Source organism: Thunnus thynnus, chromosome 20, assembly GCF_963924715.1.
Source record: "Thunnus thynnus chromosome 20, fThuThy2.1, whole genome shotgun sequence".
NCBI lineage: Eukaryota > Metazoa > Chordata > Actinopteri > Scombriformes > Scombridae > Thunnus > Thunnus thynnus.
The window spans coordinates 21,784,773-21,803,155 of NC_089536.1; the positions used below are offsets into that span (position 1 = coordinate 21,784,773).

The 18,383-nt window shown below is 38.8% G+C and overlaps 1 protein-coding gene across 1 annotated transcript; it reads right to left on the reverse strand.

The window, feature by feature from the left end:
* Positions 1 to 8,892: 8,892 nt before the first annotated feature.
* LOC137172269 (5'(3')-deoxyribonucleotidase, mitochondrial-like) lies at positions 8,893 to 17,441 on the reverse strand. The gene is made up of 5 exons (XM_067576592.1): positions 16,462 to 17,441; positions 15,523 to 15,623; positions 13,632 to 13,692; positions 13,384 to 13,498; positions 8,893 to 11,090 (listed from the first exon to the last, which is right to left on the reverse strand). The coding sequence occupies exons 1-5, from the start codon at positions 16,831 to 16,833 to the stop codon at positions 10,951 to 10,953; spliced, it is 789 nt and encodes a 262-aa protein (XP_067432693.1). The 5' UTR covers positions 16,834 to 17,441; the 3' UTR covers positions 8,893 to 10,950.
* Positions 17,442 to 18,383: the final 942 nt, after the last annotated feature.

Below are 18,383 nucleotides of genomic sequence, written 5' to 3' on the forward strand. Positions count from 1 at the left end.
AATCATGTCTGTTGGAGTGTGCCTGTGTGTTTGCATTCAGTTCAGCTTCTGACTGAACTCAGAACTCATCACAGTTAAAAAGCAATAAGTTTGCCATATTAACTTAAAAGGTGATAATATGTCAATGTTGTTTACAGCTTGTTTCTGCTGCCCACAAAGTGGCCAAAATTAAATGAATATAGGTTTAAGCGGTCAGTTGTTCAGCCACTTTGAAAATGAAATCTCTGCATAGAATCTTGCACAGTAGCCAACATAGAACATAGTCAACACACTGTATGCTCAAGTGTTGAATTTGAGCTGTTTTGAATATGATTTTGGTGATTTGTGTATTCCTTTTTTTCATACAGAGTTTGTTAATGCTGCCCCAGCAATATTCATAAATACTGGTGGACTAGAGCTAAAAAAAAAAAAACTGAGAGATTGCCATGTTTGTGTCTGCAGGTAACATGAAAGCGACATGCCTGTAACCCACATTATGGAGTCTGTATCTCCACATTCAGTTGTCTTCATGATGACAGTTTAAACATTAGTTCCTTAGATGTACAATAGTCACCCTGCAGGGCTGGTTCACCCTCATGGAGCACTTCCCACACACCTGGCAGACCGGCACTAATTAAGGTTGGTTTCAGTTTTATTTGCATGAATTATAACGGAAATATAAACAATTCCTTTTCTGCTGCTGACGTTTGGCTCATCAGGCCATTATAAAAACTGTAAAAAAAAAATATTAAAAAAAATTAGTAAATACAATGCTCAGGCAGACAGACACAAAGGAACAACACCAGATACCATAAAAAAGGCTTATCAGTGATACTGTACTGTAGGTGAGTGTAGGTGTTTGTTTTTTCAGTAATTGCTTGCAGTGTTTGACTTCCGCCCATAACACCAGCTCAGCAAAGCACAGTGTCCTGTTATTTCATCCATATAGACGGACAGAGATAAGACTGCTGCAGATGACTGTCCAGCAGACAGACAGACAGACTTGACAGAATGATGTACATGGATGAATCACTTGGTGTGGCACTAACATAGCACAGTGCCAAACTGACTCTGATATTACATGCCAGCATCAGGGACAATTTGTATACACAAACACAAGGGGATCCATACATGCACGTGCCCACACAGTCACACATGCATACTGAGCAAATACAGTGCATGCACATACAACTGTTCTTATAGACTTGCAAACTGCAATCTGCAGCTATTTTATTTAAACTCACAATATGTAATTTCTGCCACTAGGAGTCCCTCAATCAAAACAATAACAAAAGACGGAGTTTGATGATGTTTTGAAGTAGCGTGGGATCATGGGAGTTGTTGTCTTCATTGTTAAACAACCACCATTGCCGTCACTGCAGTCAGCTTCTCCCTGTTAGGATCCTTTCAGTGTTCACTGTTCAGGAGGTTTTTACCGGGAGCTGTATTATCTGCAGAGGTCTCCTCCTCTCCAAAGCAAATGCATGGGGATTAAAAGGTGTAAAAACACTGAATAAAGCAGTTTCACATTAAGAATCAGTGGTTTGCGAAGGCTGTTCGGCAGACAGAAAATGTCCGAGAGGGGCTGCTAGGCAAGCTGCTGCTAACATTTGCTCAGCTTGTTTCTGTGATACTTAAGATCCAGATATCCAATGACTAAAATCCTTCATCTGGTTAAAAGATATAGTTAAAAACGACCAAGATCTAATAAGTTTATCATAAAAATGTGGCTTAAAACTGAAAAAAAGTCAATTTATGACTGTTTCTAATGGACAACCACAACGCTGACGTATTATGATGATGATGGTCATCATCATCACACATTTTAATTGGAAAAGTTATGTATTATAGCTTTAAAAATACCAATACCTACATAGCATATATGTTTATCATTTGACCCGTTTGTAATTTGTATTCATGCCCAGAGGCCAGAGGACCTTCTTTGGGACCCTCCTCCTGTGTTTACGTTCTTGCTCCCGTTCCTGGACACAACTAACCAATGAGTGGAGTGGTTTGCAGTGATGCATTTTAGTTTGCTTGAATTTTTCTCTGTGTGAAAAGAAACCAAACCAAGTTTATGAACTCATTTACTGATTGAGACCAGAGCAAACGAATGACAGAATCAAATAATGCAGCAGTATTATTCTAACATGAAGAGCACGGGTAACTTTGTTCACATGTGCACGCTTGATGGGATATCAATGCAAATGTCTGAATCAGTCAGACTGGACATTAAAAGGACTTTAACCTGCCACCTCCCTTTTACAAAGTCTGTGTAATGGCTGATTGAGCCTGTGTGAATAGAGCAGTGAATTCTCTGGAGAATTCACAGCCAGCCACTTGGCTACAACTGCTCACTGCCAACAAAATCCAGCAGTAAGGGAGACTGTACAAGCAATTTATCAAAGAACTGTTGAACAAACAGAACATAAGCTTACATATGACTTCTTTGACTTCCAGCAGTCAACTCCCCTCTCATCCACAGCCACCACACGTCACTGGTGCTGGATAAACACTGCAGGCCAGATAAGCTGCATTGTTTTGACTGGAGCTCCTTCTAGTAAAATAAAAGCTGTTTTATTTCTTACTTTTTGCATTATGTCCTGCCTCCTGCAGCCCTCGCCCAAACCAAACAGAGTATTTCCAGTAGGTGAGAACGCATCTGACAGGGACAATCTCCTGCTGTGTACTACATGTGTGAAAGGGCAACTCCAGAAAATGTCTAGACCTGATTCCCTGGACATCTTCCGTAGTTCATATTGAAAACAGCTTATGTGAATTGTCCACCAATTGTCTCTCCAGTTCACCAGCCCTCCCCCACCATTCAAGTGGTGCTGGAGACAGGAGACTGTCATTAACTAACACAGACAGCTGCTCTGATGACTTCCCCCTGTCTTGTGCACGAGCACGAATGCCCTCTGCTGCTGACTGGCCGGAGTAGTGTTGTGTGGCTCACTCTGTGTTTACATGCCCATTTACAGAGCCAGTGCTGTATATGGACACTGGATTTTTTTTTCAGTGTACACACAGAAAGGACAGCTGGCGGACTGTGAGGAGATTTGAATTTGACAAAAAGTGTATTGGATCAGAATCACTGACTCTACCTTAAGCCTTCTATTACGACTACTACCTTATATGAGTAATTTTATGCTGTACCTTTAAAAAAAAAAAAAAAAAAAAAAGCACCTGGCAGGCTGTAAAACCAGACCCTCAATATCATCTTCCCTGCTCCTGTTGTGATGTGCAGCTGATCATGTCTGGTACAGATTTTGTAACACACTCCATGTCTCTTTCCTTCTCCGCTGTGAAGCAATTACACAAACAGAAGGAGGGCAATACAAACAGAAAGAGGAGGATAACAGAGTGTGAAAGACAGGGGGAGGTGGTCGAAGGCCTGTGACGGAAGGAACAAAAACAACTCAGCAAACAGGAAAAAGCTCCACCTGACCTGTTCTCTCTGTTTTATGTGCTTGATTGCACTTTCACTTGTCCTTCCAGTTTTTTCCGGTCACACATTTGTACTGTTCTCCTCCATGGAATGTACTTTTCTATAGATGCAAGTGCAACACACACACATACACAGAAATCACTGGCACAAGCACAAACAAACACATTGATATACATGGAAGCTTACATGGAATATGCTACTCCATATTACACTGATTTGAACAGTAACCATGAGCGCTGACACAAAGCATCCCTCTGTTTCAGTAAGGACATCTTTTACATAACCATTTCAGTGCACAAATAATACAAACTGTACAGCAGTATTTCCTCAGCATGTTCGTCATGAGTATATTCCCACAAGGCCTGTGTGTTAAATGTAAAGTCTAAGAGTTTAACTGCCCCACTGAGATTTCCTCAGGACTGTGACGCATGTGCCTAAAAAGGGAAAACTTGTGCACTATACAGCATAGTATGAGGCTGTACTCTTTATGCCAAAGCTGTATATAGATCTTTCATTAGAGCTACTTCTGATAAGCAACCAGATTTGTTTGCTTTTATTGTGGCATTGATTCAAAGGGAACTTTGTATTTAGATTTAAAGGATTTAGCTTGACACTCTTATCCAAAGTGACTTACAATAAAGTTAACAATAAAATGAGATTCAATTCCAACATCACCATTGTAAGCAACCAGCACTTGAGTTTGATGAATGTTTTAGTTTGACACTGTTTATGCTGTTTAATATTACCAATCTCCTTTAATAATGATGGAGCTTTCATAACTCATCCTGCATAAAAACAATGGTCAAAATCTGCAAAAAAACTTTGTTCTCCTGTTCTGATTCAGTTAATTACTCATATTCACTAATCACTCTCTTAATTCAGTTGCATTTTATATTCATTCCTCATTTAAAGCCAAAATGTATCTTTTAGTATAAAGAGCTGCTAACACATTTAATGGGGACCTAACATGCATATTTCTAGGTCTATGTTTTTATTCTGGGGCTCTAATGGAATGTCTTTGTATGATTTACAGTTCAAAAACTCCTTATATCGTATGCTGACCCATTATGCAGCCTCTCAGTTCAGCCTCTGTTTGAAACAGGCTGTTTATACTCCTGTCTCTTTAAGGCCGCCCTTCTGATGAGCTCACTTTGTTATGATTGGCCAGCTTCAAGAAGCTTCTCGTCAGCAGATTTCAAGTGGCTTGGGAAGCTACATAAACAAACAGTAGTCATAGGGTTTCACTTCTTTTTCTTGTTCTTTACTCAAAATGGAAGTGTCTCAAATACACCCAAACATGTTCAAGGCCGATTACAATGCAAAATATGTGAGTGGGCAACAAAACAACCCATGGAAGAACCATAGCAACAGGCAACTGAACAGACAGCCATTTGTGGGCATGCACAATCAATCTGATGTCATCATGAGGAGGAAGTAGAGGAAACATTGCAAACGAATGAAGCTCTGGCTTTTGACTTTCAGGGAGCATTTTTAACATATACTCGCGTCAAGTTTTGTAACTTTGACCATGTTTAACATAGACATATCACATCATAACAGTATAAAAATAACAGAAAATCAAATTATCCAAATTCTAACTAAGAATTTAAGTAGTCTGGTTTTGTCTGGTCTGGTTTTAGTGTCCCAAAATGGTCTAAAAGTAGATTCAGAGGCTTTGTAACTGAGTGCTCAGAATTTAAAACAGTTGGTGAACTGCATGCACAAAATGGCATGGACAGCTGGGGTCAGAGCTACATGTATAGTGTCAATTTCTCTACAACCTTGAAAAAATGACAGCTCAAGCGAAGTGACAGAGGGGATTTTTTTTCCTCGTAGGATGTAGAAAAACCAAACAGCTCCACCCAGACAGCACAACACATTGTTTTGCCTCCAGGTAAAATGACACATGAGGAAGAAATACGGCTATTGTAGAGCAAGGTGGGAGCAAGTGGACCAAACACAACTCATTGTTTTACTGAGCTGGTGTTATGGGTGGAAGTGAGGCAGTATGCGGGTGTCTGGATGATGTTCATACAAACACAAAGAGACACGTGACCATGCACGCACACTTAATGGCTTTTTATGTGCAACTAGGCCAAAATTTGTTTTGCAGGGTAAGGTGAGGTAATGCCAGTACATAAGTATATGTCATTTTTGTTCCATTCAATCCTACAGTACCTCTATTACTCTTGGAAAAAAGGAGAATCTCATTCTGACTGATTTCCCTGTTGTTAACCCTATTGCAGACATAACTAAGGTTTTTCTGATCTTTGTTATTTTTATGTAACAAACACAATCTCTGCTCCCATTGTGACATCTCATTTGTTTTGCAGGCCAACCATATTGTTATTGAATGAGAAGTTACATATCAAGGATGGCATATTTTTGGTATGATGACGACAGACGAGGCACAAGCTTGTTTTGTAACCACTACGGATTTGTCATCCATTAACATTACACATTACAGATTCTTTTACCCACACTGTTAAAAACTAACCTTGTCCAAGCAGGACTTTACTTGTTGTTCATGTTTTGTTGGTTTTGTGCTTTGTATCTTATTGAAATGAAATTGCTCAGCAACACTCCCAAAAGACTCATAGTTCAATGCCACCCCCTTTCCACTCCAAACACCTCCACTACTCACAGTAGCCCACATCATCTGAACCAGGTTTCCAAAACCTCCGTATCAATCTCAGCAGAGGACAAATGTGGATGATTAACTTCAGATGTTGTATGCAAAACACCCAGAGATCTTATAGCGTCCACAACATTTTAGTGTGATAGAATATGGATAATTTAAAAATCCAACTCGATTATTCATTGAACAACATTCATACTGTGAGCAACAATTCATTAACAGTTCATTTATTCTATAGCTGAGCCAAACAGACAGTCAATGAGTTTGTACAGTAAGCTGAGAAAATGTGGATGAATGTGGACAGTTCTGTTGCTTTCCAAACAGATTTTCAACTTCAGTGTGATCCGATTACGTTTAGTAAACATTAGTTTTGGCATATGCAAAATGTGCATCAATTACCCTCATTAAAAATGTTCTCAAATAACTGAAAAACAAAATGCTTTGAGAAGGGCAGCATCCGTTTTGGGTACACGTTCAACTCATGTATATAAGTCTGTATACTTTTTAAATAAAATATTAATGATAAAACCAATACAAAAGTAGTTAATCTCTGTGTTTGGAAATGGAGCCTCTCACACATCCTACAAAGACAACACACCAAGATGCAGTTTGGAAATATAAAAATAAACTGCCTTGACTCATTTTTGTCCTGTAATGGATAATCTTCAGAGTATCCCCGTGCCTTCCTCCAGTCCATGCTGGGATAGGCTCCAGTTCCTCGGAACCCTGCAAGGCCTCAGTAAAAAATAAATGAATGACATGCTGGCAAAGTTTTGTTGCATTCAACAACAGATATCTAAAATTACACAAGACTCAATGCTCTGCAAGGGCTCCAGCAGGTAAAAGATGATCTAACTTCTCTCTTTACATCACGTCCTGTTGACAAAGTACATTGAACAATCATTGCACAGAATTGGCTATATAGCAACATCAGATGTAGTTCACATAAGGACTCACCAGAGTCCATTGTTTGCAAAAAGACTCATAAGATCTTTGACTTACTGTATGTATAAAGAACATTTTCACACATTCTCGTTATCAGATCTCTTATTTATGCATCATGGTTTAATATCGTTCTGACATAAAAACAGGAGCTGCTGCAAAAATGAGCATCAGCACCACAAACATTCATTGACAAAAATAACTAACATGCAACTGACACATGTGACAGTTGCTTTTGTGCAACGGTTGACTAGTTTCTCGCTGTCACATACCTTCAACAACAACATGGCAATCAGCGGGGTGATCACATGGAACGGATAGCGCTTCCGATCAGTTCATCAACAGACACTTCCAGCAGTGGTGAGAGGCCACTGACCTAGTTGACCAGATGACGTTGTGACCTTGAATGGGCACCGTAACACAAACAATGTATGGGTGTGTGAGCAAGGATGCATGGAAAAATACTGTATTAAAATATTGATTGGGAGGAGGTTTTTTTTGGAAATGGTTGTTGGTGACACTTTTTGCGTGGAGTTCCAGGTTCCTTCTGAAAAACTACACTGTGAATGTTTGTCTCTCTTGTATTTCATAATGAAAGATAAAATACAGCAATCACATTACAGAGCAATCTACCAGGTATGTTTGCTTGTGCTTATTTGATTAGACAATGCACCACCTTGCTGGATGATGGTGTGTTGCTATAAACTTTTTGCCTGATGACCCCTTATTTCTTTTTGTGGGAACCTTCTGCATTGTTTTTTTCATGCAGGGCTAAAGTTGGTCTGAATGTGGCCTTAGCCCTATAACGGAGAGGAGACTCAAGACGCACAATGAAACTTCAACCTGCAAGGAGAGGATCATGTGACCGACGAGGGAAGCCGAACTAGAACTTGTGCTAACAAGCTAATCTACGAGCTTGTTTACTACTGTTTACATTCCGTTTCTGCCAGATCTGTTTTCCGCTAGATGCCACTAAATACTACACACTGCACCTTTAAAACATGTATTTTATACAGTGACGTTGAACTGTTATTATCTGATATTGTGATTAGACTTGGTGGATGGCTTGCTCGGTGAAAGATCCAAATCTGATAAATTTAATGTCATGTTTGCATGAATAATCATTGTGATCCACTCAGTCAGTGTGAACGTATATGCGCGGGTAAAATTTAGATTTTTGATCATGAATTGTAATTTCGGAAGCATTTAAGCTGCATATGTAAAAATAATTTTGAAAAAAAAAGTATCAAGCATCATTCTTCAACATGAACTAGACAAGCTAGCAAAGCTATCAAAAACTAGCCTCTGTCTCCATCGGTCACATGATCCTCTCCTTGCAGGTTGGTGCTTCGAGAGACTTCCTATGATGCAGTGACAACCTGTCTTTCCCTGCCTTTCATCCAAGGCATTCTGGGTAGGCTCCAGTCCCATCCCTGACTCTGAATGTAAAGAAGCATTCCCATCATGCATGTTAAGAATAAAAATATTTGTCCAGTTTGGACAGGTGAGAACAATGCAATTGGAACTGTGGTGACATCAGCAAATCACCTAAAAGACAGTTCTCTGCAGTGACTTTCAGGACCAATCACAGGAATTAATACCAAAATGCAAGGTTTTATGGGTACAAGGACATGTTGACATTTGATATCGAGCAGCTTCTCAAGCATAGCAAAGTTGATTCTCATATAGTGAAATGGACTGAGGGCAGTTTGTAGTCTAGACTAGTGTTAATATTCAGCCGTTTCTTCGTATCTTCTTGACTGATGTGTTCAGCAGAGAGGAAAAAGAGCACAGACTAGTTCATCACTTTTAAATGAGCTACTCCACGCCGCTAGAATGTCGAACAAGGAGGAAAGTTTTCAAAAAAGTACAAAGACAAAACAAAGAAAATAAAAAAGGAACCTTTAATTGCATTTCTTAGCATGTATGGAATAAATGACAGCACCACATTGACAAGAAATATGCATGTTTGAATTAGTACATTAAGCTAGGCACAACACAGCACTCAGCACTAAGTACATCTTCCATAACACATGTTCAGTATCCACTGTTTTCTTTCCAATTAGCAGCAACAGGCAAAATCATAACTGCTCTGCCAGAAGTACCCTAAATGGATTTTAAATCAGCTTCTACATACTTACAGTACATCTTAACTGACCATGAAGTAAAACAATGCAAATCCTGACAAACACAAAGTTGTTCACTAAAATGTGCGCTTGCAACATCACACTTCAGACAGAATATAGTGAGCAAAGAGCTCTGCAATACTCGGCTGAAACAGACAAATGCAACTTAGTGGCTTATGTGACTCGACGTAACGAAATGTGAATTTATTGTATACAGTCTTTTCAGTCAGTACAGGCTTTTATAGCTGAGGTCATTAGCAGTCAATGGTTGCTTTAAATCTGATGCAATGTGCTTACTGTAAATGAGCTAAAATAAGAAAATGTAAGACAGGAAAAGGTTTATGTGAAGAGAGACATGTTTGTAACAGCTTGTTTTATCAGAAATGATCATTTATAGACAGTCAACGGAAATGACCTACAGTGCATCTTGGTGATTGGAAATCATAGCTGCAGTAGAGAATATGTCTTTATATGAATCCTAACTCTGTGTGTGTGTTTTAACATATAGCAGCACTGATATTTTATCATTTTAATGCAATTACAGTAATAACATTGCTTGAGATTTAACCAGAAATTATTAAAACATGGGTTGTTCGAAGATGTATGACTGGCTGTATGAAAGTAAAGCCAGTAAAACCAAAGAGTAAGGTTAGTTTCTAACAATATAAATCATCTCTTTCATGTGATTTTTTAAAAAAAGTTTATTCTTAGATCTAGAAGTTATCCTTAGGTTCATTTTTTTAATAAACATCATACCCAACCCCCAATAAACTATTCTTTTTTGTTTTAATGTTGTAAACATATTCAGCGCATATTTCAAGTGACTGTTATTCTAATCTAATCAACACTAGTGATGGGTTTGGCAACATGCATACATGAGTGTGTGCAATTCTCACGCTTCCTTTCTTCATTTGTGAAATAGTTCAGATGCATAGATCATTGTGAAATATAGAGGGAACAAGTTAAAAAAAAGCACCAATATAACCATATCAGCCTTTTAAAAAACCTTGTGACATATCAGTGTACGTATGTATATTTTCATGACAGCTGTGCTCAGTGACCCCGGTTAGAAACAATGCTGTTACATTCTTGTACTCGATAAAAACAGTAAATGAACGATCTCACAAAACAGGTACAGTCTGTATGTTCCTATGTTTATGTATTGCACATATTCACCAGTGCTTATGATTAGTGGAGATTGTTTTTGTAACTTTCAGTGTATAGTGGAGTGCCCTGTTGTGGCAAATGAATCAGAGTCCACTGACTCATTAATGCACCACAGTAACCTGGATAAACTGCACGTGTGGCTCAAAAATTAAGAAAAAAATGTCCACGTTAAGGACCAAAAACCATAAATTGAAAAGACAGAGCTGCTAACAACAAGTTCAATCTGACCTTTTATACCTACTGTGTATCCTGTTTGAATGTATTTTGTCCTTGTCTTTCTTTTGTCACAGTTCTTTCACTTAAATTGATGGACAAGTGGTTTTCCACCTTGCTTCACCCTCAGTCTCAGAGTGCCCCCTTGTGGACAAACATGTGACTATCCTCTCCCAACAAGTGTAACAAGTGGTTGCTTCTTGTGAAACATCTGACCTCTGTATTTCCTGAAATGTTCACCTTGATCATTTGGCTGATTGTGCTCCCTCTAAATATTGTAACCATTCTTTTTTTCAGAAATGAAGACTGGCGATGCCTACTCTGTCAGACAGCGGCAGCCGTTGCTGTGGTGATGATGTCGGTGTCATGGCAATGACCCCCAACCTCTCCAGCGACCAGGAATTCAAGCTACTGCGGTTTGTAGTTGAAGGAGTTCCTCACTGCCTTTTGCTGTCCAGGATGGCGCACCAGTCGTCCGACCAAGACATCAGGCGTCTCTGAGCGGGGTTGATGGGAAGGTGCTTGTTGTGGCAGGCGGTAAAGAGGATGTGCTCCCATGTCGGTTTGGGCTCCACGCCTGATCAGGAGACACAAATATTATGTAACAGACAACCATACAAATTTCACTGTATTGTAGCCTACAAATCGCTGCTTTAGATAGACACTAACAGTACACAAGATGCAGCAGCTGGCTTATAAGGTGCAAATGAAGCAATGGTGAAGATATATGCAAATAAAGATAACACCCACATGCATTACACAATCAGGATTTCTCTTCTTTCTTTCTTTCTTTGAACAACACTGTCATGCCTGCTGCATGCTGTTCATGTTTGTGCTATTTTTACAAACATATTTACATTTTGATCATGTTATGTCATTGCTTTTTTTTTGTCATTTAATGATCGTCATGTCCTTTTAGTTATCAAAACTACCTCGACTGCATCTCTTCAGATCAGAGCACTTTCACTGTTGTATTTCCCAGTATAATTTACTGGTGGCTCAAGTTGTGTTCAGGTCATATTGGAGTTATCATTATTACGAGTTTCCGACTTGTAAATAGCATTCATGTCAAAATGAATATATGAAATTGTCATTACAGTTTTTCTTCTTCTTTCATACACATATTTCTTTGTTTTTATAGGTTTATTTTCTGCCAATTCTCCTTTTTTGTTCAATTTATGTTTCTTATTATCATTTCTTTTCTTGGTATTTTGCTATATCATGTTGTTTTTGATAGTGTAGTATCTTAGACTGAAAGGAAGTTGTACAAGGCTGTGGCTTCTAGACCTCGCCTGTCACATCTCTTTTACTTCTGTTATCTGGCTTTTGCGCTGTTGTATGAGTGCAAATAGAAAATAAGATCAAATCAAAGCCCTTAAAAATACGCCATGTAATGTAATGAAACCCAGATTTAATGGATCTAATGTAATTTGGTAAATGCACAGTACATTAAACCCTCACATGGCCGACTCAGTTATCAAACCCTTCTTGACTCGTCAGATAACGCAGTCCCTCACAAATTGTTAGCATGGGAATCGTTCCCATCTCTAGCATCCATCCCATATGACGAGAATGTAGCATAAACCCCTCCCCTGAACAGTGATTATCTAATCATAGCTTAACAACCGTAACTAGGCATGGCAGGTCTGTCGAGCTATGAATTTCATCACATGTTGGTATGGTATGCATGAAACTGTAGCAAGAATGACACTGCATTTAAAGACTCTGGAGTGTGGTGTAATTTTTAGCCTTTCCAAAAACAAAACCACAAGAGCAGAAGTGCAAGGGGCGGATTAAACGGTGTGTTTATCTGCTCTTACATAATAGTTAGCATGTTGACCGACTGTATTACCCACCACACAACTAACACATCTACTGTGTAGTATTTCTCCATTGTGTGGAAGTCAATCCTGTATGCTAGCAGGGTTTAGGGTAACATTAGCAGCTCTACTCTGCTCTTTACTGGATTTAGGGAAGTTACACTCCAGCAACTACAACCAACATCACATTTGCCAAACACATGGTTAATCCTAATCCTATAAGCCTTTTTTCTAGTAATGTTAAAAGTGAAAAGAAACTGTTTAAAAATACAAACTAGCTAAGAAACTAAACAGGGCATTAGCCCAAGATACAGTAAGAGTCTGTCAATCTTACATTACACTTTATCCCTTATAACAGTTAACTGGCTTTAAACTGTAATACAAGAATGTTTTTATTTATTTTTGTATTCTATATGGACCTTCAGCCAGTGAGGATGCTGCCTTTTTGCCTGGGACATGCGGCTTTAAGCTCGGTCTTCTAGCATGATATCATGTATGTAGCCATCAAGTGCTTATTTATGACCCTTTGTATAGTTTATCATAACATAATAAAGTAAAAAAAATATAATACAATTTCTAACAGTCGGCAGGAAACATTAAAAAGTCAACCAGAGACAGTGTTTTAAACCAATTTATGGAGCTAACATTAGCGCTATTAGCTAGCTAGAAAACAGAAATGAGCAGCCTGCTTTTGTCTGCCTCTGTCTGATATCAAGGTCTTGCTTTTTCAAAAATGACTAAAGCTTTTGGATGGTAAATCTAGTCTAGTCTAGTCTAGTCTAGTCTAGGTAAATCAGTCAAGTACATATGTGTCTTGTGTAGCAACTAAGGAGGGCGGGTGCTTGGCGAATGGTCGGTTGTTGATGTGGGAGCTGTACTGTCATCAATATCAATGTAAAACAATTCTTAACATTTTTATAATACAGAATGTCCAATTGTTCTGTAAATCGTTGACTGGATTTAAATGTTAGTCGACAGGTATTTTTTATTATAGTGATGAGATAAAAAACTGCATGTACACACACACACAAACACGTACACAGTCCTCACCTAGGATGTCAGGCTTGTCATCTATGAGGATGTCTCCAGAGATCACTGTCTTGTCTCTGGTCAGGATTACCTGCTCCAGAAAGTCATGGCCCAAATGCTTTTCTACCCAGGCGTACTAGAGGAAAACACACACACACACACACACACACACACACACACACACAGCAGAGGAGATCTGATTAGAAAAAGGAAACACATTCATAATTTCCAAAGGGAACTGACAGATTGTTGGTCAACAGAGAACTTACCTTCTCATATGGACAGTGTTTGTAATGTTTTATAGGGCTGGTGCAAATAAAGACATCTGTGCTGCGGGAAGAAAAGGAGACAACATAAGCAGAGTGGAAAGATTTAAAAAAAAAAAAAAAAATCATTTTCATATTCCAGCTGCTGATGCCTGACAGATATATTGACTCTTTATCATTGGAATTAATAACAATAATGGGGGCCAGGGCTGTGGACCTTTGCTGTTAGGAAAACAAAGAGGTAGAAAACAAATATGAGATCACACCATATGGCCGGTTTCCCTGATAAGAAAACAGGTTCATAGAGGCACTGGTAGCTAAAGAAACCCGTTCATTTCCAGCAGCAGAGGAAATGTAAACATATAGTTTCATAACTATGACAGCTATTTTTTACATGTTATTCCTCTGTGTTGTGTGCTTCTGAGAATGCAAGAAGAGATGTCAATCAAAGTGTTATTCATTGACTCAGATCGCACTTGTAATGAAATTAAATATCGGGAAAGAACTTGTTATTACTGCAGATGCCACTTAGACCATGTGTCCATCATAAACATGGCTGGTTCTAGTTGGAACCATAACGCTAACCAGAGTCTGACAGACTCAGAATACCACTGATAGAAGGAGCGAAGCTGCTCACAGTCATTGTTGACATTGGATAAACATACTGTAGCAACCGCTGTTTACGAATATTCAGGGTGAAGTAGCCTCTGGAACAACATTCAGAAAATCACCAGACATTAAAAATATCAGATGCTAATTCCTTAAGGCAGCTCTTGTCCTCTCCCAGTTATTGGTTATCATTATATGGTATGGTATGGTAAAAAATTTTTGAAAATATTTCAAGAATTAAGTCAGAATTGTTAAAAAAATGGACGTGGTTAGCTTTTCCTGATATTTTTTGTTGTAAAACTTGTGTTTGTGTGTTTTGTGTTGTTACTTTCCTATAATCAGTATACAACTGGTCTGTTCCTGCAGGCTGTCACCTCCGTGTCCTCACCCACTTGGAAATACGACTCTTCTGTTAGCACTATTTGGGAACGACTCATTGAAAAGCATTGGGAAGCAGTTATGCGCTGCTCTTAAACAGAGGTCAGGAAGTTAAGCTCCACACAAAGTAGAGAGATAGCAGAATCATTCTCTAACAGTATGTTTTGGTTTTTATAAAGGAATAGAGATAAGACTGATGAGGACTTGTGGTTGGTTTGTCAAATGTATGACTGGCTATTTTACCTCACCACCTCAGATTAAATGCAGCATAGAGCTGTCATAAATGGAGATATCGGTGCCTGCCAGTAACTGTGCCAGTCTGAATGGAATATTAGCAAGATCTGAGCAGAGTATTAACGTTCACACAATGCACAGCATAATCTTGCAAACCTTTTGTATAATTTCCACAGTCATAAAGCTCACTGGGCTTGAATCATTTCCTGATGACGTGACAAACTTGTGTTTTGATCCCTGTAAGGAGGAAACCAAGTGCTCACTGTGCCTCACGACATGTCCAGTTATGTGACTCATAAGCAAATGGTTTCATTTCATTTTAGTGTCCTGAGGTCTCTGATAACGAGATGCTTATTAGAGAAACCTGTAGCTTCAGGTCATCCACATCCACTCATGTGACACATAAAAACCGACAGACTGCTCTCACATGTTTACTACGATGGAGGATTATAGTCTTGAAATATTATGACTTTTTTCATATGATTTAATGGCTTTATTGTCAACATATTTGTAATTTCTTCTTGAAATATTACAACTTTATGCTGATATTTTCTTCCATATTGCTGGCTCACTCAATATTTATAAAATGCAAATCTCATTTTTTCAGTTTTTTTTTTTTTTTCAGTGTAAAAATATATTTGTACATCAGGTGATTGAACTGCAAAAAACCTACTTATCCATCTTGGCCATCTGCTTGATGGCCTCTATCCCTCCTGGCAGGGGCTCCAGCTCTATGAAGAAGTCCTTGGACTCCCAGATACTAATGGCTTTCTCCTGCAGTCAAAACACACACACACACACATACATACAGGCAGTTTATTATCAGCAGTGTGCACTGATCAGGTGTATGAAGGTGCGTGTCCATGTGAGTGAGCGTACAGCATGTGCTCTGAAGGAGAAGTGTCCTCATGTCGACTTTAACAAGGTCAAATAGACACAAAAGGGTTAGAAAAGCTGATATTTGAATGAGACTCTACTGTGTGTGGACATATGCAAAACATCTTCCTGGTCTATCTCTTTTATGTGGAGCACGGACCTTGCACCCTTGGCCCAGTGAGTGATGTGATATAATGCAACATTAATGACAAAAACAAACTCCATGAGATATTGTGGGTGAGGCCACAGGTTATTACATGTTTTTTACATTAGCTTAGCTTAAAAAACAGATATTCTGACCCACTCTTGGCCATCTGATGACATTGTGTCTTGATCATAATGTGGGAAGATTAGTTGTTTAGTGTTGAACTGTTTCTGCTGACATATTGGATTTGAAGATCCACTTTAATGAAGTACCGGCAGTAGTTTATTTATGGAATAAGGGCATTTTGACAATAAAATCTAATTTTACTCTGCATTTTCTTATTAGTTATTGGCTCCTTTCCAGCCCCCCTGATATTTAATCAACCCCACCCCCAAACAAAGGTAATTGTAGTCACCACTGTGCAGATGTACCCCGCTTTGAGAACCACTGTTCCACTGGGATTGCACATAGCCACTTCTTTATTTCAGTGGACAACTAACAACACTGATTAATAGACTGCACAGTAATTGTATCTGTGTAAATTGCAGTAACTATTTTTGTATACATGCAATATGTATGTATGTCACTTACACACAGGTCACTCCTCAGCTGTCCATACTGAGTTGACACCCAAAACCCTCTCCTGTCCTCCAGGGTGATGTAGGGATCGTCCGGGTACCTGGCACGGTACTTCTTCAAGAACCCCCCCTCGAAATCCGCCAGGACGCCGTCCATGTCAACCAGAACCCGCAGTTTCTTACCCGAAGGAGAGGAGGAGGACGACGACATGTTCACGCAAAAGCTCTTAAACGGATCACGGAGCAAAGTTTTCCCTCTTCCGAGTAGGCGGGTTGTACCCGACAGCAGCAACATTATTGACTCTTTGAATTTAGCGGCTCCGGTCAGTAACAGCACGTTAACCGTCTCCAAACGGCGATTGGAAACACTAGCAAAAGTCCGCATGGGATACGAAAAAGTTCGGTTGTGTTGTTATTCTGTCTGTTCGTGAGGTTTGGTGTCACTGTTAGCTGAACTTTATCATTCTGGGCGCGTCAGCTGAGGTTGAGCTAACGGTCTGTAGCTGAGTTTAGCTCAGAGACGGACAGGTCAAATGTGACAGGCCTTTAGCCACAGTGTTGTGGGATCTGTTTACATCGTCTGTCAGTGTGTATTAATTAACTTCACCCGTCAACAACCCACGACCTTTCTTAACCCCCAAGCATCTGTGGCAATGGCTACCGGGGCAGCCTAAACTAAAACGATATTTGGAAGCTCTGCAGTGCAGTTCTGCTTGCAGCAAAGATGTTCTATGTCAACGAGATGGCTCACTGCGCCGTTTTTCCAGTGTTTAAAATGTATACACAGTAGCATGTTGCAGTTAACACTTACATACTGTTCATATTCTGACCCTTCCTAGTGTTTCACATTATTTGATGACGCATCAGATTCTGCATGCGGCGTTACAAGAAGTACTCAGATCCTTTACTTAAGTAAAAGTATACTTTATTATGAGTAAAAATCCTGCATTTAAAATCCTACTTAAGTGAAAGTATGGAAGTATTACCAGCTAAATTTACTTAAAGTACTAAAGTAAAAGTAGTCATGCAGAATTTTCTACTTGTATAAGTATTTTTACATTGTGGTATTGATACTTTCACTTAAGTAAACGACTTGAGTACTTCTTCAAACACTGCGGGTCACAGAATCTGATGGGTCACCAAATATGGTGTAACACCAGCTTAATTATACCTTTATAATTTGTCCCTATACCAAAATTTAAACCACAAATGTATTTTGCATCCATAGATATCTTATCAGTCATTAATAAATGGATCATTGGTCCTTCATTCATGTTTCACATTCACAATCACATTGTATTATGATCTCATGTTATCTAAAAGAAGAGAACACGGCAGCCATAATTATTTCTATTAATTTATTGAAAGCGAAGGATGCAACATCTGAATGGTAGGTTTCATTATAACCATTAAAACCATGAATGTGAATGTGCAAAAATGTAAATGTAAATAAATAATTTTGAAATATTTCCATTTTTGTATATTCTGGATCACTTTAGGAAGAGTCATAACATTTCAGGCTTAAAGAATGTAATTTAGGGCGTTTTTATTGCTTTCAAATGTCAAACTGAGTCAAATGTGACCCGGACAGTATGTAAGAGTTAAACAATATTGCGAAGAAAAATAGCCACACTTTATTATTATTGTGCAAATTATGTCTTTTACCATATAGTTTCAAGCATAATTAGTTTAAAAATATGAGACGGCCAAATTTGACATATGTGAATTAAGTACAGGCCCATCGGTGCTGCATTATCATTATTTTTTCACATATTAGACTATTTCTGTAAAGTGATGACATTGGCCATTCTGAATGTATAAAGTCATCTCTAAAAGCTATTGATTGGGTTGATGGAATGAGTCACTGAATATATGATTGATATTAATACTCAATGATTGGTACTCACACGTTTTCACTTGAGGCAACAGTGTGAT

Excerpts from the sequence above, each read along its gene's own strand:
- LOC137172269 (XM_067576592.1), bottom strand. The coding sequence starts at position 16,833 with ATGCGGACTTTTGCTAGTGTTTCCAATCGCCGTTTGGAGACGGTTAAC. Across the intron at positions 13,499-13,631 it reads AACACTGTCCATATGAGAAG|TACGCCTGGGTAGAAAAGCA; the intron begins GTAAGTTCTCTG and ends GTTTTCCTCTAG. Across the intron at positions 11,091-13,383 it reads TGACAAGCCTGACATCCTAG|GCGTGGAGCCCAAACCGACA; the intron begins GTGAGGACTGTG and ends TCTCCTGATCAG.